The sequence below is a fragment of the Tiliqua scincoides genome, chromosome 3 (assembly GCF_035046505.1).
Source record: "Tiliqua scincoides isolate rTilSci1 chromosome 3, rTilSci1.hap2, whole genome shotgun sequence".
Taxonomy (NCBI): Eukaryota; Metazoa; Chordata; class Lepidosauria; order Squamata; family Scincidae; genus Tiliqua; species Tiliqua scincoides.
The window spans coordinates 113215229-113240718 of NC_089823.1; the positions used below are offsets into that span (position 1 = coordinate 113215229).

Genomic DNA, 25490 nt, shown 5'->3' on the forward strand with positions numbered 1-25490 from the left:
TTTGGAATGAATGCAGTGGCGTAGCTAAGGGAGTGCAGCCGGTAGCAATTTCATGGGGCAACAAGCTTTAGGGGGAGCAACAACCTGAGCTTGACACCAGCTGGCCAAAATTGTGAAAACCTTGGCATTTTCTAATACCACATTATCATGTTGTATACCATTTGATGAGGAATGTAATGCAGAATGCAATAAAACAAACTGCGTCAAAATATCTCTATTCTATCAAAAGTTAGAGCCAAATAACCAGAAAATAAAAACACAACTGCATTATGTAACAAAAACAGGATTTTCTTGACTCAAAACCGACCAATGAGACTGATTGTTGGGAGATACAATTAGATGTTGTTATACTATAGCAGGGAGCCAATAAGGTGTTAATATGTGGCGGGGGAGACTGGGGAGTTGGCAGAGCTAGTGGGTGGAGGGCTGCTGGGAGAAGGAGGCAGATTTTCCCCCATTTTCACTTTTTTAAAAGCCTGGGTGTGACATCACTTCTAGAGCAACATTTTGAGCTCATCATCGGGCTACAGGATCATTAGCCATGCCACTGGCCACTAGGGAAGCAGGACGTCCAATGGAGATCATGCCTAGGGCAGTTGTAGGGATGAGATTAATTTCTATCCCCTTCCTACTTGCATTGAGAGTCTGTGATTTTCCAGACACTACAGTCTTTTTTCCTCAAGTCTGGAGAAAGTGGACCAGGGCCTATGTGAGGGGGGTACAGGGGGTAATTTGTACCCAGGTCCAGGGTCAAAAGGGGGGCCAGGAGTCAAAAAAGAGGCCCCAGAAATTTCCAGGGATCTTAAATGTTCTGATCTCACTCGACTCTCTGCCTGCATGGGATGCTGGGTACATGGCAGCCTCCAAAAGCCGTTTCTGCTGGACCAAGGACTGCATACATGACACTCCTCAGCACAGTGTCAAATCTGGGAGGAAACCTACCTGCTACAGTAGCTCCTCAGCTTATAGATCTGCTTACCATGAAGGAGTATAGAGGAGCTCAGGGATACAGCTACGGAGCTACAGCTACTGTAGAAGATGGGCTCCAAAGATTTTTACAGCTGTTGCCAGCTTTTCCTGCCTTGTTCTACCCTTGTTGCCACCCTTCTTCACTCTGATTCATCCCCTCCCCCTTTGGAAGGGGCCCAAAACAAAGTTTGTTCCCCCTGATAAAATTCCTCTCAGAGGGCCTGAAGAGGATCACCTGTGCCACTGGACACAGCAGTGGTCTCCCATGGGTACGGTACAAGTTCAAGACTGATCTGAGCGTGTGTGATGAAGTCACCTTGCTGAAGCAAGCAAGTCTAGGTCTGTTCAGTGCTTGGAGGGGTGGCTGTGCAGGAGCTCTGTGTATGCCATGACTGAAGAAATGTAATCAGTTAATAAGTGAATACCTTGACCAAGGACAAAGTATCACACTGGCCTGCATCCAGAGGGATAGTGCAACTGACCCATCCCAAACCCTGCATGGGTCAAATGTAGATGGAAGGGGACCCAGTGGACGATAAATACAATCCTGTCTCCACTGGGACAAATCCACCATTCCCTCTCAGCAGTGATGTAGACACAGATGTCAATGTCAACTGAAAAACAGGAGTGCTGTGTTTAGCCCACCCCAGCCAGACAACCATATTCAGGGCAGTTTGAACTCTGTTTGTTTGTTTGTGTGCGTGCATGTATGAGAGAGAGTTCTGCCCCTAGCTCTATGACAGGGGTGCGCATAGAATTTCAGCAGGTGTAGCTTGTCATCTGTGGGATGACAAGTTGCACCTGCTGCAATTCTCTCTTCTATACACTTGTTAAAGGTCCAGCATCCCTAAAGTTGAAAGTTTGAGCACCCCTGCTCTATGACAACACAAGCTGACTTCAGCAAAAAGTTAAGCATATTCCAATCATTCCTCTTATCTGATATAATTCTGCAGTGTTTACTGCTTTGTGCCATTAGCGATGTTCCTGCTTGTCACAGGGGAGAAGCTACAGCAGGCACTGAAGGCTTCCCTCTCATCAATGGAAATTGTATTCAGCAGCACTTCCTATGGCTTCCAAGATTTTCCTAGTTCCTTTGTGTATGTTTAAGACTTGAAACTCTCCAATTCTAATGCAGTGCAATAAGGTAGGCTATGTCCAATTCTGAATTAGAGAGCTCCTAGGATGACATGCTTTAAAAAAAGAAAGCACAACACCCCATATAATTAGAGATTGAAACTATTAATTTCAGGGTTGCAATTATGCAAATTTAACCTTGCAGAAATGCAAGTCACCAAAATGGGTTGATTGTTTAAACAGCCGATAGCCTAATTGGGAGCTGCACGTGTGCTTTCCTTACCCAATCATTTTGTGGGAAGGGCTATGCTTAATTGATATTATTAACATGCACAGATTTCATTGTAGATAGACATTAGACAAAGAAACTGGAAAGAAAATTCTATTTTTAGACTGGATTCTTGTGAGCAAATGGGAAACATTAGGAATAAATAAAATAAACCGTGAAGTTAATGATTAAAATTTATTTATAAATTATTTTCTAATAAAAATATACAATACATTGTACAATAATTTTCCTTTCACCTCCCAAGCCTCCTGATCTACACCCCTCTCCCCAGATTCAGTGCATGCCTTTTTGGCAGGGCTGCATGATCGGTGGGTGGGGGGGCAGGAAAGGATTCAGCTGTTAGATTGGTGTGCTGATTGCCACCTTTCTGAATAGTTTTGCCACAGTTATCTGAGTTCTAGTAATGGCATGACCTGGCCTTTATTACTGCAATGCATAATACATGGTGCTTCCCTTGAAAGCTGTTCAGAAATTTCAACTGGTTCAGAATGTGATGGCAAGATTATTGGTTGAAATAAATACATTATCACACATCTTGCCATTACTAAAAGATCTTCACTGGATTCTAATTTGCTTCTAGGTACTATTCAAGGTGCTGATTTTGACCTATAAAGCCCTTAACAGGCTGAAGGATTTTTCTTTCTTTTTTTATACAGAACCCTAAGACAAACTGCTGAGTTGCTGTTACCATAGTACTGGAATCAGTTTTAAAATTGGCTTTCACTTGTACTCAGAGATAATCAATTAGGTGCTATCTAGAAAAAAAATTGTAAAATTGATTGGATAGGTCTGTCTACTTTTTAACTTTTTTTTTTTTTTAATTCCCCTCATGGCTTCTCTGTGTGTGCATTCCTTCTGTTATATGTGCTTTGGTATTGCCAAGGCAGTCCAGTGCTCAATTTGAATACCTTTGAAAAGGTGAAGCAGGCTGAGGGCACAATCCAAAGGTGCCCATGGGCCGACACAAGTCCCTTGCACCAGCCCAGGAGGGCTGCAAACATGCCGTAAGGCACGTTTGTGCCTCCTCAGGAGGAAGCCAGGCCAGCGATCAAAGAAGCACCAGCCTGCAGAGGCTGACGCAAGCCTCTGTGCCGGCTTCCTTGTCGCAAGTTGCATCAGCTCAGCTGGCCTACATCTCTGTAGGCCAAGGAAGAAAGGTGGGGAGGGGGGAGGAAGGTGTTCCTCGGCAGGGGGGGAGGGCGGGGGTGGCCCCAGGGGCAGGCAGGCAGGAAGGAAGTGGGAGGAAGGGCTTCAAGCTGCTCCACTCTCCTCGGACTTGCGCCATCTCTTGAAGTGATTCCCCTTGCCTCTGGCTGAACCACTTAAGGTCACAATCCTGCGCTGGAACAGGCAAGCCAAGAGGATTGCACCCTAAATGGATCAACTTCCTACTGTTCTCCTAAGGATTGTAAGTTTTGATCTCAAACCACCTGAAGCCTAATGTTGTCATAAAAAAATAACACCTATTAATCCTGAACCTAAGAAAAGCATTTTAGAGCTGTAGTTCCCAAGTCTTGTAGCACTGGGACCCACTTTTTTAAATGACACTCTGTTGGGACCCACCTAGTTTTACAAATCTTAAAAAAAAAGTTTCATCAAACCAGCTGCTCAAGCCTGTTTTTATTCTTTTTACTATGATGGGGGGGACCACTTTCTGGAACATTTGTTGAGCTCCACATTCATCAAATCAGGACTATACATCCCTTGCATTCCTATGCTTTCAATAAGATCTGAGGCATGGTTGCTTATTCACGAGTAATGTGCACATGTGGCTCAGTTTCACTTTCCATAGGGCTCAATACATTTTCCTTGTTCGCTTGGAGGGGGGGAATTTTTTCTTGAGTATTTTGGGGGGGGGGGCTTATGTTCATTGGATCAAGATCATTCTGGTGCTGTTGCATTCCTCTTGGTCTGCCCTTCAAAGTGGTCTGGGGCACGCTTTCCTACTCATGAGTAATCACGCACATGTAGCTCAGTTTCACTTTCTAGGGTTCAATACTTTTTTCTTCGCTGGCCATATTCCTATAAGGCACAATTCAGTTGCCTGCAAGTGTGGGAACTACAGCATGGAGGGATTAATTTTCTATGAGTGCAGAGTGGCATCGATGTAACCCTTGACATCTGCTGTGTACACACCCATCATTTGCATTGAAAATTATCATGAAAAATGATTTTGTTTTTGCCTAGAGATTCCAGTACCAATTGTGAGGGTGTGTGACTATAGTCTTTTTTCAGTATTTAGTGTGGATTCAACTTATTGGCTCTTAGGATTGTTTTGCTTGCTTTCCATGGAAGTTAACACCTCCATAGGGTTGTTCAAGATACTGCAGGACAGTTTCTTTCACTACAACTGAGTAACATGAGTACAACAGTAAGTAACAGTAACAGTACAATGTACAAGTACAACAGTACAACAGTAACAGTACAATGAGTAACTGAGTACAACACCTTCCCTTTGGTGTTGGAACACTTAGGTTCTTGAGTCACTAAAACAGTGGTGTGAGATCCCCCATGCTAAATTACAGGCTCATGTTGGTCACATCTAGGGCAGGGTAAGAGGAATACATGCTTTCCTCCTTTGTTCTTGCATGAGTTCAGAATGCTAGTATTAGGGGTCTGCATGCATTCAATTCCTTTCATTCCCATGTAGAATTAAAGGTCATAGATCACAGAATATGCTTTGCTCAGAATTGTTTCCCAACATTATTTGTAATTATTATGGTACGATAGAGCTACTCCATATATTTGATCATTTTAAAATGATATAGATGGCTGTAAGTTTCAACATGCTGGTTCTGTCATTGTGGTTTTGCTTAAAGTGGTCCCTAAGGGGTAGTCAGAGACTGACAGATTCCTTTCCTTCCATTGGCTGGAATCCTAAGCAACTTTCCAGCACTGACATAAGGGCAATACAACTCTGAGGTAAGGGAATGCACATTGCCTTGCCTTGAGGAGGCCTCCACGACCGCCCCCGAACTGCAGGATGCAGTACATGCCCCACTGATACAGCTATGCCAGTGCTGGAAAGTTGGTTAGGATTGTGCCCTTGGTTTCTTAAATGTTATCTATTTTGCTGCTTTCAAGTCATTCTATACTTTCCCCAACCACTCCTTTTTAACTGGAATGACTGATTTTTTTCCCTTATTATTTTGTCAAAATCATTTCAGTGACTAGTTTTTAACTAGTTCTTATTGCTATATCTATTTTACAAGGTTTCTTCTTTTTGCATACTAGTGGATTCCCTTTAAAAATTATTTCCCCTTTTAATGTTCTAAAACAGGGGTGCCCAAACCCCGGCCCGGGGGCCACTTGCGGCCCTTGGGGACTCCCAGTCAAGCCCGTGGAGAGCCCCCAGTCTCCAATGAGTCTCTGGCCCTCTGGAGAATTGCTACAGTCTGTGCTGGCCCACTGCAACTGCTCTCGGCATCAGGGCGACTGTTTGCCCTCTCACATGAGCTGTGGGACAAGGGCTCACTCCACTGCTTGATGTTTCACATTTGTGATACAGCAGCAGCAGCAGCAAATGAAAGACCAGCTTTGCTTTGTGCAAGGCCTTTTATAGGCCTTGAGCTATTGCAAGACCTTCATTCATTTATATTAGTTCCATCTCTAATATATTCATTTATATAAATTTATGTAAATTTATGTAAATTTACATAGATGTCAATTAATTCTTTTTTCCCCCCGGCCCCTGACGCAGTGTCAGAGAGATAATGTGGCCCTCCTGCCAAAATGTTTGGACACCCCTGTTCTAAAAGACCACAGCTCTCATACTGTACCACCACATGTGAAAGAAGTTTCCTTTGGGGGGGACGGGACAGACAGAAAACTGTAGATTAAAATGGCACAAAACAACAACTAACAGTTATTACTATTTCATCACCAATACCGCCTTTGAAATGTAAGATCTTAACATTTCAGAAAGACATTATGCCTGCTTAGAGCTGTCAGACCTATCCTCTCTCCAAAGCTCATGCCCCCCCCCCCCAGGAAGGAAGGAGAGAAAAATGAACAACCTGCTACTGGTCCACTCCATTCCTTTCCTGGATATGCTCCTGATTTGTAAAATAAAGTTGTTTCATTATGTGGTCGGAAAAATAGGTTTGATGAGTCACAGATATCTCTGTAATTTATGAGAGCATCCCTCAATGTGGTCTAAATTAATGCATTATTGAAGACAAGCCATTCATTAAAACAGCTGCCAGGAAAGTATTCCATTGGATGTTTCTATGAAGCAGTCATCAAAGAGAAACACAACACTCAACTCTAGAGATATGCAAAGTGGATGTTAAAAAAAATCCACATATCAGCATTGAAATGTTAATTTTTTTAAAGGAATAAGAGATTGAGTGCCACTATCCCTCTCTTTTATGTGATACGTTCTATACAAGCATACTTTCTTTTTTGGCTCACTCTTTAGATAACCTATAAAAAGAGCAATAAAACACATTGTACAATTGCCACAGCTGCTCAGCAAGGATGAATAAATGAACTTGTAAACTAGTCCTTATTGTTACCTCCATGCTGTGTTCTTGTGGAAAAAGTCATGGCCCATTTATTTATGAGATGGTCTCTTATCAAAATATATGCAACAGATGCTCCTGAACAGCTTTAATTTTTGAACGATGCTTAATGGTTGGAGAGCTCATGGTCTTTCCAGAGATCTAGTAAAGACACTGAATACTATATGCGCCAAAATCTACATTGACTGAAGATTTCCAGTGTAACCCTAGGCATGTCTACTCAGAAGTAAGTCTCCTTGAATTCATTGGAACTTACTTCCAGATGAATATGTGGATTGCAGCCTTCATCTGCATGAGATAAGAATTTATAAGGAAATACAGAGCAACAGGTAGCAAGGTTTACAATAGATCCGGTCTGTACAACTTATGGCCCACCACGTCAATGCAGGTTACTACCCAGAGACTCAAGAAAGCTTTTTTTGTTGCCTGATTGAGATGGCAAAAATGTCAAGAAACCCAGCAGCAGAGGTTGCATTTTAGGTTTCAGTAGGGAAAAGGGGGCAAAATTCTTTGCAATCTTTGAAAACTCACTCTTGGACATTTCCAAGATTAAATGACGAAAAGTGATGCATTTTAAGAGAGTTTCTTGTAATCTCAAAATTAATACAAAAATTAAATACTTGTAATCAATACAAGTGAATCAGCTGAATCTACGTAGTTTGGCCATGGTAAGGTAAGCGGGGCTGGGGGAGGAGGCGTTCCGGGGAGGTGGGTGGAGGGCGGGGAGAAGGCAGGGAGGAGACATGATGGGAGAGGCAGGGAGAGGGCGGGAGGAAGGCGTGCCGGGGGGAGGGAACAGGGAGGGAGGCCGGACTGGTGGAGCTCTGCTCCACCCATTCCAGAGCCTTCCTGTGGGGCTCACTGCCCGACCCAAACGCTTTTACCTTGTAGCCCCATTGCAGGGCTTCTTCCCTTACCTGGGGGAAGGGGATGAAAGTCCCCTTCTCCTGAGGTGCCACCCACAGCTGTCCAAGGCACCCAGGATGGGGCAGCAGCAGTTTTCGGTGCCACCGAAGCCATGCACCACGGGAGCTCAGGATTGGGCTCTAGGATGGCTATCCTTCTAGGATATAGCCCCTTGGTTAGTAGAACTAGCAAACTGGTCAGAAACGCAAGCTTTTGAAAGATAATAGTGTGTTGTCTAAAAGACAAGGGTGGGGAAATTCTGAAAGGCAGCCCAGCCAGTCAGGCCGCAATAAATGCCTGGTGTACCACTTTCAATTTGTTGGAGAAAGCCTTCACTGTGAATGCAACAGAGAGCCCTATCCCTGGGAAATGCCAAAGCATGCCAATGCAAAGATAGCACCACTGTGGCAGACGCCCCTACACCAGTGGCTGCTGCACAGACCCCAGTGCAGCAGCCAGAAAGCTGAACATCACCATCAAAGGAGCACAGACCGTCTGCCGCAGTAACCCTGCCAGTAGAGAGGCGGGAAAAGGGCAGAGAGTTGGGCAGGATGTGGCAGGATGAGGCAGAGTTGGTGGCAGCTGGATCCCAAACCTCCTTCCCAAGCTGGTCAAACACCCCCAGCGGTGCCAAAGTGCTGTGCCAGCAACAGACCTGGCACAGCTCAGAGGAGGACCATAGGTAGCTATGCAGCTTCCAGAACACACAGGTAAGCCCTGCCCCTCTCACCATCCTTGACCAGCATCTCCATCGGGATGGCACCTTGGATTTAGCAGACATTGTGCTGGTGGCCACATAGGATTGGGCTGGCCGTGTCCTATTAAGATATGGTTTGGAATCTGGGGCATTCTTTCTCTTTAAAAAAAGAGAGGTGGCTATTCTTATTGTTCTGCCTAAAAACCATTCCCAGAGGAGTCAGCAGTTTATTATGTACAAGCTTTTAACATTTTTATTTCCTTTCAAAAAGTTTAATTCCACTTTCACATTTGATCAGTCCTTTATTGCAGAGCGGTAAAAATCAATTTCAGATAACATTAATGAACTAGGAGATCAAGCAACACATAAAATACTAGTCAGCCACATGTTTTCAATGCTGCTCAGATGGTCACTGAAATACTATTGTGTGCAAATCATATTTAGGACTCTTGATTATATGTGCACTGAGATGCTTTGCTATACACTAAGTGGACACTTCAATATCTTACCTTTTATTTTACTTTCTATATTCTTAATTTGAATACATTTCCCTATGCCAAGAAAATGTTTCTACTCTCTTTTTCACCAGTAGTGCTAAGCTGTTTGCATACAAAGAAATTTATGAACAGGAAAAAAATTGTATTGATATTGTTAGGACAGATGAAAAACAATGTTTTAACATACATATTAAAGCAGTACTTCCCAAACTTTTTAGCACCAGGACCCACATAATAATTGCAACCCACTAGACGAAAAAAAGAGATCTAAAAATATTTGTATTTATTATTCAGAATAATTAATTAATTATTAAATAGTAATAATAATTGGGGTCCTGTGCTCCTGAGCTGTTAGAGATGTTACATATAGTATACATGCTTAGATATTTTCTTGACCCTCCCTAGATATGGAGTTTAATTACTGTTCCCCCAAACCTTTACAGTCATTCTGGGGTATTCAGAAGATTGAACTGGAGAACAAGATATGCAGTTAGGGACTTCCAGGCCAGGCAAAAGGCTGAAACTGGGTTCACATGTGATCGATGGTATGCCAATTAGTAGAGAAAATTGGAAAATGTGATCTTTTAATTTGGGGCTATGAAGATTACTCATACCACAGGTTACCATTACAGCTAACAATTTTCCTCTGCAAACCAGGCAAAGGTGTTTTGATATTTATCACTGATGCTTGATATTTATCACTGACGTCAAAAAGCATGCAATTGGGTAAGTACTTGCAGGAGCATAATGACTTGCTGTCTTATCCAGATTTTAATGTAGAGGCAACTAAGGCCGAAATCCTAGCCAACTTTCCAGCACTGGCATAGCTCTGCCAATGGGTGCTGGAAAGCACCGACATCAGGGGTTAGGATTGCGCCCTTAAGCTGAAGTAATACAGTAATACCTCCCATAATGCAGTCTAATGGTGATTCACTATAGTACTCTTCATCCTGGGTTGACTAACAGCCACTGTGGCCAATGGGAGCAGTGCATTCTGGGCAGGGCAGAGCCAACCAGTTCCCTTTTCCTCCAATGACATATCCTATAGGTGTTTCAGCCAGCTCTTCACTTTTCAGATAATGATCCTTGACATTAACAGTGGTATGTCAATTCAGAAGAAAGCCCTGCTGAGACTTAGTCCCAGGTCAGTGTGTATAGGATTGCTGCCCAAGTCTCCTAATGACTGACAACCTCAAGACGTGCAACCTTGCTGCCATGCTATCTCTTTCCTCTTCTATAATGACCATCTCTTCAGCACACAATGACACTACTTTTGCCACCACCCCACCCACAATGTCTGATTAAATCAGTACTCATTTCCTATTCAGTGCCTTGATGACCAGAAACCCAATACCTTGTGTCCTTGCAGACTGCACTGACATAGCCACAGGCTCCTCCTTCTGTTCATCTTATAAATGTACATGAATGCCAGAAAGTTCTTTTTTATGATGTCCATCTTCTTTCCTCTTTTCTAATTGCCTAGGAGCTAAGGGCCAGCTTTATTAATAGGTAGCACAAGGTGGTCTCCTCTGGCAGCTTATTCTGGACATCTCTAAAGGAAGGAAATCACTCAGATATTATAACTGATTTATTGTGGAAGGACTTTTCACCACAAATATTTTGAGCTGGCTCTTCTCCCAAGCTGCAGTGCTTCCAATACACTTATTATACAGCATCAATAAGGGCTCGACACCAACCTCTTACCAGTGCAAACTAATGGTGCAGAGAAGTCTTGGGCTGTATGTGAGTGGCACAGACAAACCACACCATACTTTCTTTTCCAAGAGAACTCACTGAACTGAAAAACGTTGGCACCAGTCAGGAGAAAGTGATCTGGGCCTCAGTATTTTGAAACAAATTATCCATCGATTTCAATGGAACTTAAAGCACAACATGACTTTCTCTGAATTACGATTATTGTAACTGAGGTGATACTGAAGTTGTATCTGTAAAGTTAGATCTGTGCTGACTCATTAACACATACCGTTAGTCATGAAAATGCACATGTGAACCATTCCTAAATGAACTGAAAATAAATTCATCAAAGGTTATTAATAAAATAGCTTCATATAATACAACGAGGCATTTTCTCCTTGCTGTTAAGGTAGTGTTCCAGTTGTGCGCCATAGTAGATTTTATTCTCTTTAAGAATTGCATATAGTTTCAATTTTTACATCCTCAAGTATTTCTGATCACTCTTAGAATACTTCAGTCATCCAAAGGGGAAAAAGTGTATGATTTTCAGAGATAAATGCATATCACTGATCATGACCCAACATCAGCCAAAATTAATAGACCCATGAGGCTGTAAGACAAAGAAAAGATACATTACTTAGAAACAACATTGTGAAGATGCACTTAGCTTTCTAGAATGAAAAACCCAAATGGATGGCATCTGATTTCCATCAACCATTTAAATACATACTGGCAATCTATTGTATATGTTAAAATTAATGTCTCAAATGCAGTGAATGTTGGTAATCTCAGATATATCTGGTCAGTTTTCAGAAATACCAAAAGTAGACATCTAAAGGCCCAACCCTATTCAACTTCTCAGAGCTGAGGCAGCCATACCAACAGGTTGTACATTACAGTCATGGAGCAGTCATGGAGGCATCCTCATGATATGATAATATTTTTTCCCCTACCTAGGAGCTGCATTGGCGCTGGGAAGTTGGCTAGGACTGGGCTCCAAACCTTATGACAGACATCCATTGATAGACATCTAAGGCCAAAAAGGTGCATGCTGTATCCAGTAGTGGGGGGGGGGGGAGCAACCTGAAGGCAAATGGGAGGTAACTATAAAACATTTGTACTTGCCTCAACATAAGCCCTGGGGTTGCCTATGGGTCTCCACAGACGTACACCACCTCTTTTGGTGATTATGAAAAGAGAAAAGGGACAGGGAGATTTGGAATAGAGGGGACAGGATCCGTTGTGCACCACTGCCGCTAGATTTACCCCCTTTTACCTCTGATTCCTCCCCCTCCCTACCCAGTTATGCCCACAGTGCTCCCACGCCCTCCCTGCCCACTTCCTGCCACCACTGATGTCTTACTGCATTTGGCGGGCATGGCAGGGTCCAACGGCAAAGCTGTGGTGTTTCTGCCATTTGCAGCAACTGTTACCCTGCACATGCCTGATCTTGTCTGATCTTAGAAGCTAAGCAGGGTCAGGCCTGGTTAGTACTTGGATGGGAGACTGCCTGGGAATACTGGGTGCTGTAGGCTTATACCATAGCCTTTCGAGACTGAAGGTTGCCAACTACTACTCACAGAATGGATGCTGATGGAGCACTGTGTGTGCATTGGCAGCCATTTTACAGCAGTGGAAGACTCTTCAGCTGTCGTAAACCCTGACATCCCAATCGTGGATTGGACTGGGCTGTGGTCAGATAAACTGAAGGCCAACTGTAGTATGATGACCATTGGTGGCCCTCGAGTGGCTCATTTTATGTCACAAATTTTTCCACAGGTTTTTAAAAATCCATATAATTTGTGTCTAACCATTTTCTTGTTGCAAGTTGGAAAAAGGGACACCTGTTCGCTAAAGATGTTCCTGCTTAGGAATGTGCTTTAAACTTGTCTTATCATTTTGTCATGAATTAGCATCTTCATAATGAGCTATGCTAAGCCCTATCAGTATTTGATAATGAGCAGTACCAAGGACTATCAAGAGGTTGAGATGATGTAGTGCTGGATGCTTAGATTACGCTGACAAGTTTTGGGGACATCATTTCAGGGAAATCATATGATTTCGGGGGAATAAAAAACTAAATGCACATGTATTAAATTTAACAAGCTCACTACTCACTGTGCATGAGTATTACTCCAACACCATCAATGTGATTGTCAGTATAAGTCCTAGAAATGATGTTATCTATCTATCTATGCCTTATTTTCAGAAATTCATGACATTAATCTCGGATTGTCATAATTCACACATGAATGTCAATATTCACCACATTTGTTTTCAGAAGTACACTGGATGCAGGTGAACCAGTTGCCCCTGAAGAAGAAAACACCTTTATATGCAAGAAGGTGCTTCCAATGCAATTTACCTTTAACATCAGAATAACATGGTGAACAGTGCACTGTGTTTTTGTAAATCCAAATGCTGTCTCCTGCCTTCAGGTTCTCCAAAGGTTCTTTGCAGACTTCGCACTTGAAATACATACAGAGTAAAACATTAACTGTTTGTTATAAAAGCGAAACAATAAGAAAATGATTAATGCTCAATATCATTGCTTAATATGTTGCTTTATGGTGGACAAAGTTAATGACTGTCACTACCATATAAGACCTCAGAGCTCAAGGTAGTTGGGTTTTTTTTTTAGTATAAACTTTCTTTGTCATTGTTCAGCTATCATATATAGAACAGAGCAATAGAACATCAGTTTAACTGTCATATGTTTTCTTCTTCATATTTATTTATGCTGTATTCTGCTGGCACTCAAACGTCTTGGGAGTAAATCTCCCAAGATAAGTCTTTGCGGGGGAAGGGGAAAGTTAGCAACGCAATCCCCAGGATCACACCACTGCAGGGGAAGGGGAGCTATCTTTAGACTTAACTTACATGCTGCCAGGGTCCAGGGGGTGTGGGGAGCCCCACGGAACACTCTGCAGGGCTCTCTGTGGCTTGTAAAAAGTGAAAGTTGCAGTTGCGACCCACTTCCGGTTTCATCATGGTCACAATTTTCACTTTTTACAAGTCCCAGGGAGCTCTGCAGGGCTCCCAACACACCTCCCCCAGACTCTGGCAGTACGTAAATTAAGTCTAAGAATAGCTCCCCTTCCCCTACAGTGGCATGATCCTGGGGATCAGGTTGCTGCTTTTCCCCTGCCCCTTAAAGGGAAGGGAGCATTGTTACACAGACTGGTGGTTCGCAACCCACCACTTTGAGTACCACTGCTGTGTTCTATTCTACTCAGGTTCTATGGATAAAGCTGAAACATACTTTTGGAACCCTAAGTTTGAAATGCCCTCACTTCACTCAAAACAAGCATTTTTCCTCTTTCGTGTAAGATTTAAAAAAACAGATCTACATATTTGTAGCGTGGCTCGGCTTGAATAGGAAAAATGAGTGTGGAGGGGCACCCATGCAATGGACCAAGGTTTGACGTATTCAGTGGGACTCACTCCCAGGTAAGTGTGTAGTTGGATTGCCACCTAATTCAAAGAGGGGTCAGGGGAATAGGTTACCACACTCTTACATCCTCCCACCAGGATTCACTACATGATGGTCTTGCAAAGAAGAACAAAGTTGTCCATCCAGGAACACATTCTCAACCATCATGAAGCAATTAAGAACCACCAACGAACCTCCTAGATTATTTTGTTCAGCCACTATGAAGCAGTGACCAGTATTCCTGACTGCTAAGATGTTACAATAACTTGCAATTCCCAGGATCCTTTTAGTATTTTCAGGGTCAAATTGTGTTCTAATTATTCAGTCTCAACCATACATTTTACATTGTGCAGTTCAAAATGTTCCTACCTTGAAGCAAGTTGCATGGCAGCAGATCTGCAATGTGTCAAGAATCATCTTGGTGTCTGTACCCAAGGGCTTCCGGCAGTAAGTGCACATTTCTTTGTCAATAACAGCTCTAGATGAGAAAGGATGAATTAAGTGCCTTAAACTGAAAGGACAGAGGTATGCAGGGATTCACCAATGATGAATTGTATTGTTCTCTTCCCCCTCCCAAGCCTCCACCACACTGTGACTTCCTCACATTTGCTCATTCCACAGGATTTGGGCGGGAGAAAGTCTCTAGATGGAAGGTCAAAGAGTAGATGAGCATCCTGTAAATTTCTGGCAGAATGGAGAAGTGTTTTGTTTACACTGTTGGAGTAACAATCAGTTGAAGAGCTGTTGCTAACTCTGTAGACCAGTGTTTCTCAAACTGTGGGTCGGGACCCACTAGGTGGGTCATGAGCCAATTTCAGGTGGGTCCCCATTCATTTCAATATTTTATTTTTAATATATTAAACTTGATGCTACCATGGCATATGACTACATTTGGGGAAATGTCACAGGTCTGTAGTTTTAACAGGCTATATATATGCTTTTAACAATGATAGTAAATGGCACTTACTTAATGGGGGAAATTAGTGGCAATCAGGAGTTTGTAAATGAAAAATGTGTGTTGGATTCAAAATTTTACCTTGCCAAATTTATACCCCTGTATGTTTGGCCACCATTTTGGATGTCTCCTATTTTTCAGAAATGATGATGGAAGGTGCTATTATGGGGAGAGGCATTAGTGACAGTTGGGTATTTCTTAATGAGTAAGATGTGCTGAATTTGAAAATCTACCAAGTGAGCTGAAACTGAGGAGTCTCAGGCAATATCTGGGGAAGGCTTTTGTCAATTTTACTTCAGCAGCAAAGATAGCTGAAGAGTTGGTTCCCACATGCATGTTCATCACTCAGTGAGTACAAAGCTGAGTGACAACTTGCAGATGTGAATGGGCACACACAGAGCTCTTGTATCAGCTAACATTAAATGCATTATTTTGATTGGAATAACATGTTCACTTCAGTTACTAGTCATCAAATACATGTAATGAAGCACAGAAACCAAGCAACATACACACATGTATACACACACTAGGTCAAAGTCTCAAGGTTAAGTCCAAAGATTTGTGAGCTGGGGGTGAAATTAACAACATCTATACTCTTTGCTTTCTTCTTTTTTTTATTCTTCCTACCCTGCAGAGGTGGTCCTGGGCATTTCTCTGACTGGCGCCGCCCCCATCTTTGCTGTCCTCCCGCCTCAATTACTCCTAACCCAGAAGTAATTGCAGTGATGTCACTGTCACCGCAATTACTTCCATGCGGCTGCCTCCTCTGTTCCCCCTTTGAAAAAAAGGGGGAAGGAAGGAGGCAGCCCAAGCTCCGATCGAGTTTTTTTGCGCCGCTACTAAGCAGTGCCCAGGAGGTGTGCGCTGTCTGCCTCCTGGAAATGGCACTCGCCTCCTGGACGCCACTTCCAATGGTGTAAAAAAACTGATGGATCCTTTTGCACCACTTGGCAGCGTTGCGAAAGGCTCCATCATAGCAGACGCAGCTTGTGCCTCCTCTGAAACTGACGGAGGCACACACAGTTTCCTGCCACTCTGAGGACATCCCTCTTCCCTTTCCCTTTCTTTAACAGGGACAAGAGGAGGGCGGCCCCCAGACGTGGCCAGGAACCATGCCGAGAATGGCTGCAGGTGCGCAGCCACAATCAGCATAGTTGCCTGCTGATCTGAGCACTGCCCTCCTCTCTTGCCCTTTAAAGAAAGGGGAGGAGAAAAGGGTAGCCCTCAGAGCAGCGCAAAACACTGACAGTGGCAGAGCTCCTGCAGCCACTGTAGGCACGATTCTCAGTGTACCCCAGGGGGAGCAGGTTGCAGCACTGCCCCCCATGTGCTGCTCAGTGTGGCGCCTGGGGCATTTGCACCCTTGCCCCCCAGTTATGCCACTGCCACCCTGAAGTGATCAGTCCCTCCTTCCCTCCCTCCCAACCTATACTTACCTATCAGATGTAGAATAAACAGTTTTAATAGATTTTCCAGAGACACTGTCTTCATAAGCATCACGGGGAAAGCTGCTGCAATAGAATGAATGTGTGTCAACAAAAGAGCAGTAGTTTTCACTTTGCAAGTGTGCAATAAAGAGAGAGTAACATCAATCAGCATCAAAGCCATTCATGCAAACCCAAGGGCAGACTGCAGAAATATACTGACATATAAGAAGCTTCTCTGTTTTCTCTGGGTTTTTTTTTGTTTCTGTTTTTTGTTTTGTTTTTGCTTTAAAAGATACTTGGGGGGAAAAAAGAGTTAGGTCTTATATGACAAAAATGGCACAATGCTTTATCTGGTACAGCTCCCATTGATTTCCATGGGACACGTACAGGAATGTGGATTGTGCCCAAAGTGTTTATATCTTTAGCACATGCTTAAGCACATGATATTTTAGAAGTAAAAGATTTCTAAAATAACAGAAAAACACAAACAGATGTTAGATATAGCTGTTGTACATGACAAATATCCAACCTGATCTCAACAGAGATAAGACACAAGACAAAGTAAGAAAACATAAAATGCATTATTTTATGTTTTAAAATATATTGCATTATTATTATGAAGGTTTATTAACAGGATCAGAAATGATCGGCACGAGTGCTGCGATCATTGTCTATGCTGGCGGGGTTACACAGGCACTTGTGCAAAGATGGAAGATCAAGATTAGAGGTCTCTGTGTAAATCAAATAAATTCCCATGTTCATAGTTCTGTGGTCCTCCAGCTTTATATAAAAGGCTTGGAGAAATCTGGAATACAGAATTGGATTGCCCTATCTTAGATAATCAATGGAAAATTGCTTTAACTATTATAATGGCAATTTCTATGGATCCTAAAATGCAATTAATTCAACCAAACATTACTTTTAGAGTTCATTGGACGCTACAACACCTTTCTATTAAGGGGCTGATTAAAGAATCTAATTCTTGGCATTGCAATTTGCCTGAAGCATCGCTCAAGTACATGGTAAGTACAGTGACGTGACTGTATCTTTCCAAAAGAGAAGTCATTAGCTGTATTAGCTTTGTATTACAACAAACATTCACATTTATGGATATTTATGTTCTTTTGAATTATCTAGCTATTTAATGGAAGTCCACTGCAGGACAGTGGAAAAGGGCTCTTTTTCTGTAGCAAGACAAAAACATTGGAAAGATAAGTGCCCCCCCCCCACCATTATTCAATAGATTGAGGACCTCTTAACTTTATCAACAGTTAAGCATATGGCTTATAGACAACAACTACTTATGGATACTTTTTGGATACTGTATTTGAAAGCCTTGTTTAGACATTTATGTATAGATTGCTTATCAGTATTCTTTGTTATGTTTATGCATTTAATTTATGTTATTAATACAGTATGTATTTTTCTCTTTTGTTCTGTTTTCTATTCACTTATAAAAGGCAGGAAACTTCCATTTTGTAATCTGCTAGGAGTGGTTCTTTTCTTCCTCAGTAAGACAGTGTGGAGAATACGTTGGTAAAATATCAAGTTTTAAAATTTTTTGAGCAGGAATGATGTCACACACACACACCCCTGTGCATGTCACCTGGTGTGACCCCCCCTGTACCCCTAGCGATGCCACTGTTACAGCTGCAGTGTTGCACACCTGACTCAATACATCACTTGGAACTGCGCAACTTTACCAGATGGAGAGAACCTCAATTTCCTTCAGGCATGGTTAGATTTTGTAATAGTTATGCCAGGAAGTATTTCAAACAAATGCCTCCCAAATGTAACTGAGGGCCCAATCCTATCCAACTTTCCCGTACCAATGCAGCCTCAGTGCAGCCCTGAGGAAAGGAAGCAAACATTCCCTTGCCTTAAGGAGGTCTCTGTGACTACCCCTTCACCCCAGGATGCAGCGCACACCCTGTCAGCATGGCTGCATCACTGCTGGAAAGTTGGATAGGATTGAGCCCTGAGACAATACTAACCCCACATATGAATAGTAGCACATCAGAACGCACATAAAGAATAAGGCCTGAATATATTGAATTTTATCTGTGAATCCCTTGTATCTCAACAATAGTTGAGGTCCAAATAAAGATCCTATTTAGCCAAATAGTTGAATATACAAATACTTTGCATGTCAATTATTTCATGGTCCAGAGGAAAAGCCACTTCCAGAGACATGATTGGGATCAGAAGAGCAGTGTTCCGTGAGAGCTTAATCCTTTTCCTTCCCACTGTTTACCTGCTCCAAATTTACTTCCAATGGTTCCTACCCATCAGTGGCATAGCTAATGATCATGTAGCCCGGTGCCAAGCTCAAAATGTTGCCCCGGAAGTGGTGTCACAACCAGAAGTGACATCACACTCAGGCTTTATTAAAAGTGAAAATTGGGAGGAACCCACCTCCTCCCCCCAGTTGCTCACCACCTACTTGGTCTGCTGCCTCCTCCAGTGGCATAGCTAAGGCATCTATCTGCTACCTGGGGGTCAAAGAAGATTTTATAGCCCCCCCATGCATGAGAAAACCAAATTTAATTAAGGAAATAAATAAAAAGTTATTAGTTTCATGCTGTATCATAATAACATCTTATTGGCACTCAGAATAAGCAGTCTCATAGGTCAGTTTGGAGTTAAGCAAATCCACTTTTTGTTCCACAAGATAGTTGTGTTTTCATTTTCTGGTTAATTGGTCATAACTTTTGATACAATACAGATATTCTAGTGTAGTATGTTTCATTGTACTCTGCATTAAATTACTTTTCCAATGATACATAACATGATGGTATTATTCATAAATACCAAGATTTTCATCATTTTGGTCACTAGTGACAAGCTCAGCTTATTGCCCCCCTATTGATGCCCGGTGCGACTGCTACCCCCTGCACCCCCTTAGCTACGCCACTGCTACCCATGGAGTTTCACATAATATGTTGCCTTTGGGTGTAACACTTAGGCTGCAATCCTATACAAGTTATCCTGCAGTATACCCCACCAAATTTAGTAGGACTTCTGAGTGAAGATGTACAGGATTGCACTGTTAGTTTGGCACTCAGATAAATGAAGTTGTATTACATAAAGCTTCTTTTGACAAGGTGTACCAGGGGGAGGGCATGAGCCAGAAACGGCCTAGTTCAAATTCATGCATACAGGCCTGCCAGGTGCCTGAAGATATCTCACTCCTGTTATTGTGCCCCAGCCAGACCACAAAACCATGAGGTTTACTATATTCCTGATGGACCAACAAAAAGAGCGTCTAGGCCACTGTTTCTCAAACTGGGGGTCAGGACCCACCAGGTAGGTTGCGAGCCAGTTTCAGGTGGGTCCCCATTCATTTCAATATTCTATTTTTAATATATTAGACTTGATGGTACCATGGAGGGTGACTGCATTTGGGGAAATGTTACAGACCTGTATTTTTAACAAGCTACTGTGTATATTCTTTTAACAATGATAGTAAATGGGAGTTACTCCTGGGTAAGCATGGGTAGGATTGCAGCCAAGGATTGTTAAAAATTTTCCTGCTTGATGATGTCACTTCTGGTCATGTCATCATTTCTGGTGGGTCCTGAGAAATTCTCATTCTAAAAAGTGGGTCCCGGTGCTAAATGTGTGAGAACCACTGTTCTGGGCTATACTCAGCTTGCAAGTCACAAGCTGAATAGGCCCACACTGTACAAATACTGATGTTTATTGTCCTCTGTGTTCATGCATGTGCGTATATATATTCTCAGATACAAATACTTAAAAATATACCTGGGCCATGACCCAGCATAGAATTAAGCATGCTTAAATCTATTGGAATCAATGGACTTAACCAAGTTTAGCTCTGCATTACACTGTGGCTACAGCCTCTGCATATTGATCTCCTTTTCCAGTCATTCCAGTCTAATCTCTCCTGGCTTGCATTTAAGTCTTGTATTTATTCTGGGATGTCATAAAATTTCAAAGTCTTTAGTCAAAAGTTTTCTTATACATTCTACACATTTAAGACATCAGACATCTCAAGTTAGTCATGCCATAGCTGAAAAATAACACTGCTCATGTTTAAACAGTTAATGTTTAAACAGTTATTTTTTGTCATTAGTATACAAGAAAATGCTTGGGGGAAAATTTGACATTTTTCAGGTACCTATTGTCATATGTTCTTGTGTACACAATAGTGTTCTTTGGTCTTGAACCATTATAGCTGAAATACATATAAAAATGTAGATAACTTCATTCTCAAAAAAATTGATAAGAAGCAGTGATGTCATTATAGCATTACATTCTAAGTCAGATTCGATAGCCTACTTTAGGCACCATTCTTTCCTGAATAGAGTTCCTTTCTGAAACACCGGATGGCTATAAGCGGACATTGATCTAGCGGTAAATTACTACATGCATACGTATAAATCACCTGGAAAGTAAGTATGCATACGTATAAATCACCTGGAAAGTTCTTTCCTCTGCATTACCTTATCCAATGGTGAAAAGGATTTTATGATACTACTGCACATGATCAGGAGTTAACACAGTCCTGGTCTACATGTGTATCAGAATGCAGTGGAAATGAAATGGTAGAGTTCTGAGTTGGTAGCCTTCAGATTGCAAGAGGGGGATTGCAGTTTTGAATGTTCTCTTGTATTAAAGGAGAATCTTCTGTATTTAAAAAAAATCCCCTGAAAGTAGAAAACTAGCATAGCAAGGAGTAAACTGAGCTAGAGCCTTGCTCTCTGAGGTGCAAGTATTTTACATGTATGGAGCATTTAAGAACGAATTCTGTATCACAGAATTCTACCATCTCATTCTGGTGCTTGTACAGACCAGCCACAAATGACCATTTACTAAGGTTAAGTTCTTATGTTATTTTGACAATATGAGATTTGCAGTATGAGAAGCTTGGGACCACATTGGAGAAGAGACCTCATTGCAGCTCTTTACCATGCCAACATGTATCTATTTTCCAGAGAGGTAAAACTGGTTTTGGGAAGAGCCATTGCACTGAGTCCTCCCACATTGTCAAGGGCTTTGAAGGTGATAGCACAAAAAGGAGTGGCACCACAGTGGTCCCACGCCACTGGTGTAATGTGAGTACTGGGTCTAAGGGGTGAATTTGCATGGCATGTATGTAATCATCCAAGAAGCTTGTCATCTGTATCATTCTGTCAAGTGGTAAAGAGTCTCTTATCACTTCCCTACTTCTTCAGTGTTTTGCTCAGGTATGGAGGTGTGGTAAAATTCTACCTGACAGAACAAAGCAACAACTGGCTTACCAAATGGTTATCTGAGTTGTAAACTGCAGCATGATAAATGATTAACATAAAGCATAAGAACATAAGAACAGCCTCACTGGATCAGGCCAAAGGCCCATCTAGTCCAGCTCCCTGTATCTCACAGTAGCCCACCAGGTGCCTCAGGGAGCACACAAGACAAGAGACCTGCATCCTGGCATCTGGCATTCTGAGATAACCCACTTCTAAAATCAGGAGTTGCACATAACCATCATGGCCTGTAATCTGTGATGGACTTTTCCTCCAGAAATCTGTCCAATCCCCTTTTAAAGGCATCTAGACAGATAACAAGAATTGACTGTACTACACCTGGATCCTTTTGTGACCTGATATGAATTGGTCTTGTCTGCTTGCTTGCCTGGGTTGCCTGGAATATCAGCATTTGCATCACCTTGTCCAGAAGTCCTGGGGAGGGAAAAAAAAGTCTAACTGTAATTTTGTTCATTTTGTTCTATCTTATACAACGCAACAAGCACATTAAAAAAAATACATATTAAGAGGGGGGAATCTCATGGGGGAAAGTTCCCTAATGAAAAGTGGTCATCACCATCATTCACCCTGACTACTTTGCCTGTTTTGAATGCCTGTTGTTTCCATGCCAAAGCCTTCAGCTCTGCCAAATGAATGGTCCTCAGTGCCAGCCACAATTTTATATGCCGAGCATGTACCCTGAACTAGGCCTCTTCACTCTTCCTCCAGTCTAATGCAGTGAGGCTCATCTGACAGCAGAGAACGAAACCCATTCTTTATATGCCATCTTTAGCTGCAGTCCTACTCTTGCTGAGGTGACGCACTCTGAAGCCAAAGAGATTTTATTGAACGTTCTACCACAGGCCTTTTCTTTCAAACAGGCAGGCAGCTGTTGAAAGGGCCTAAGAGGTCTCAGAGAAGCAGTTGTGGTGGTCGACAGAGGGAGGGAAATTGGTCCAGGGAGACAAGCACTTTTAATGGGGAGTTAGCCTTATGGGGATGTGAATAACCCCCATGGGATTTAATTCAGAACAAACATGCACAGAATTGAAATGCAATTTCAATAACTTATAATCTCAGAGGAACAGGAGATCCCTGCTGCTGGGATCTGCCCTGGTGAACACAACACTACACACAATACCTTTTTTAAGAGAGAAAGGTGGGGAATAAATACTTTAAATAAATAGGAAAAGTATTCTACTGCTCTGAAATGCTGAACCTTGGATATGCTAACTGCTACCACAGAAGGAGTTCCATGCAAGCCAATAGGAACAGTTAAGAACAAGCAGTTTTGTAAATTGTAGTAAAAGACATGCCTGTCGCCTAACTCTAACAGACTATAAACAATTAGAGAATTATCTAGTCACTCACCGCATCAAATCTCCTACACCAGGCACATATGCCATTCATTAAATTCCTGTATCCTTAATTTCTGCACCACACAAGACTTGGCAGTGGTTATAACAATATGCATATAAATATATGAAGCTACCTTTTACCGAGTTCGCCCAATGGACCACCAAGGTCTAAATTGTCTGCACAAAATGGAATATCTCTTTAAGGTTTCAGACAGAGGTCTTCCCAGTTCTATGCAGAGATGCCAGGGGATCTTCTGCATATGAAGCATGCATTCTACAACTGAACTACAGTCTAACTGAAAAGTAAGGTTTGTGGTTGAAGAGAGGTGTTGGGGAGGGTTGTGCTTATGCTGGGGTGGAATGCTCCAATGTACAAAACTGCTATGTACAAAAAAATTACATACCATAGATACTCACGTATAGTACGTGAAATTTTTGCCAAGTAATCAAGCTCCAATTCTTACTTTGCCTGATCTCCGGGTCAATCAGAGGGCAAAGCCTTTCAACTCTGAACAGTTTCCTTTCTCAGCTGAGCTCTTGCTCAGCTCAGGCAGACATCTCCTTAGTTGCTATCCTTACTTTCCAGGGATGTTCCAGCCAAAGTTAACCTTTTATTCTCCTTCCTTCTGCTGCAGCCTGGTTCTGCTTTGCAAATGCTTGCCAGGCAGGTATGTTTTTTGAAACACCAGGATGGGACCCTCCTTCCCAGGCTACAATTCAGTGCACCATTACTTAAGAATTACCCATGGAAAGCAGTGGGTCTACTTCTGAGTAAAAAGGGTTGCAAATATATGCAGCTGCATCTCTCTGCTGTGAATTGAATTGCACACTCTCAGTTATGTGTTATGGGTTGTATGTTGTATGTAGAGCTTCTGGCTTAACACACCAGACACCTCAAAGGTTCTCCTGCAGTGGTTCCCAATCTTTTTCATTTGCATATCCCTTGGCAGCCCATTTCCATAAATTGTACCCTTCATATTAGCAGAATGTTTGTAATTAATAATACAAGCCCTCATCTCCTCTTTATGAAAGCTCAGACTTCATGTATTCATCACAGTGTTTTCTCTTTTTATCTGTTTGAAGAACTAAAGACTCTGCCTTTGCACTGTTTTGCACCAGAAGTGTGCTGAGAAATTCTGGGTGATTGATCACTTTCCATATTATGTTTCAGCTTTTTGACTGTGCTGGTTTTCAATCACTGGTTCATACATGAATTGATGACCAAAAAACTAGGTATTGGTGGAGCTTTCACAGTCAACTAGTTACCTCCCTTCCTGCCTTGCAAGACATTCTGGAACACAGCCTGCCTTTTTCTGCCATTATTCCATTCTTTTTCAAGTTCCCCTAAAGGTCTTATTGAGTGTCCCTGGGAGTACATGAATACCAGGTTGGGAACCACTGTTTTACTGGTATGTTGTTTACAGTGTACTTACTTTGATAGTGTTTACAAAAAGGTGGTGAAGACCAGAATTTAAAAAAGAATAAAAATGTATCTTATGATCTTTTACTGTGTTTTTAATAAATTAGAGACTACTGTTCTTAGGTAACAATTAGTGGTAGGTTATTTTTCAGGATCTGGCCTCGGGTAAAATCAGACAAAACTATAGTCAGACACCTTCCTAAGTTTAACCCCCGACTTATCTCATAGAAAATTCTACGATTGTTGGCTCAAAACCTGCCCTCGACTTATCTGTGGGGTTGACTTATAGATGAGTGTCTGCGGTAGCTTTCTACTGCAGCTGTAATCTTGTGCACACTTGTGCAGGCACATGCCCTGTGTTGTTCAGTGGGACAGCACTCCAAGTGGTCAAAATCTGCAGAGGTTGTAGTATGAAGTCAGAAACAAGACTCACCGCTTTTTGTTTTGATCCATGGTAGATGACTTTATAACAATGAGATCATCAAGATCTTGGCTTCTGTCAAAGATAAAGATATTCTAGCATGACAACCAGAAACACTCATTTATTGAATACTATGATTAATCATTTTAGAAAAGGAGAAAATACAGAGTTTGATTTTAAAAAATCACTGATTTCTAAGATATATGTTAATTTTTATACCAAATTACAGTTCTAGACAATAAACATGTACAATGCATCCTCTACTACAAAGAAGCACACCTCCATTTCTCAGCATATTTCTACATAACAGAAAATGCTCCAGTCCTTAAATGTTAGTGAATTCCAGCAATTTGAGTGGAAAAACAACTTACAATTCGGTGATCTTATGACCATTCCTTCACTGTGACTACAGGTACAATTCATGGTCACAGTTTGAATGCATTTTGATATTTTAAAGGGACTTACCTGGAGGCATCCTACTATCTTAACCCCTGCAGGAAAAGGTTCCGGTCCAGAGCTTCGTGTCTACTATTGTATGCACATAAAGTTTTCGAGCCCTCATAGCCTCCACTCA

General features: G+C 42.1%; 1 protein-coding gene across 1 annotated transcript in view; it reads right to left on the reverse strand.

Moving 5' to 3' along the window:
* Positions 1-11243: 11243 nt before the first annotated feature.
* SCEL (sciellin) overlaps positions 11244-25490 on the reverse strand; it is a 50270-nt gene continuing 36023 nt past the window's right edge. Inside the window, exons 12-17 of the mRNA XM_066621355.1 lie at positions 24929-24991; positions 20607-20663; positions 16475-16549; positions 14453-14561; positions 13016-13118; positions 11244-11260 (exon numbers count right to left, since the gene is read on the reverse strand). Coding sequence (XP_066477452.1) covers positions 11244-11260; positions 13016-13118; positions 14453-14561; positions 16475-16549; positions 20607-20663; positions 24929-24991 — 424 coding nt within the window. The remainder of the gene's footprint in view (positions 11261-13015; positions 13119-14452; positions 14562-16474; positions 16550-20606; positions 20664-24928; positions 24992-25490) is intronic.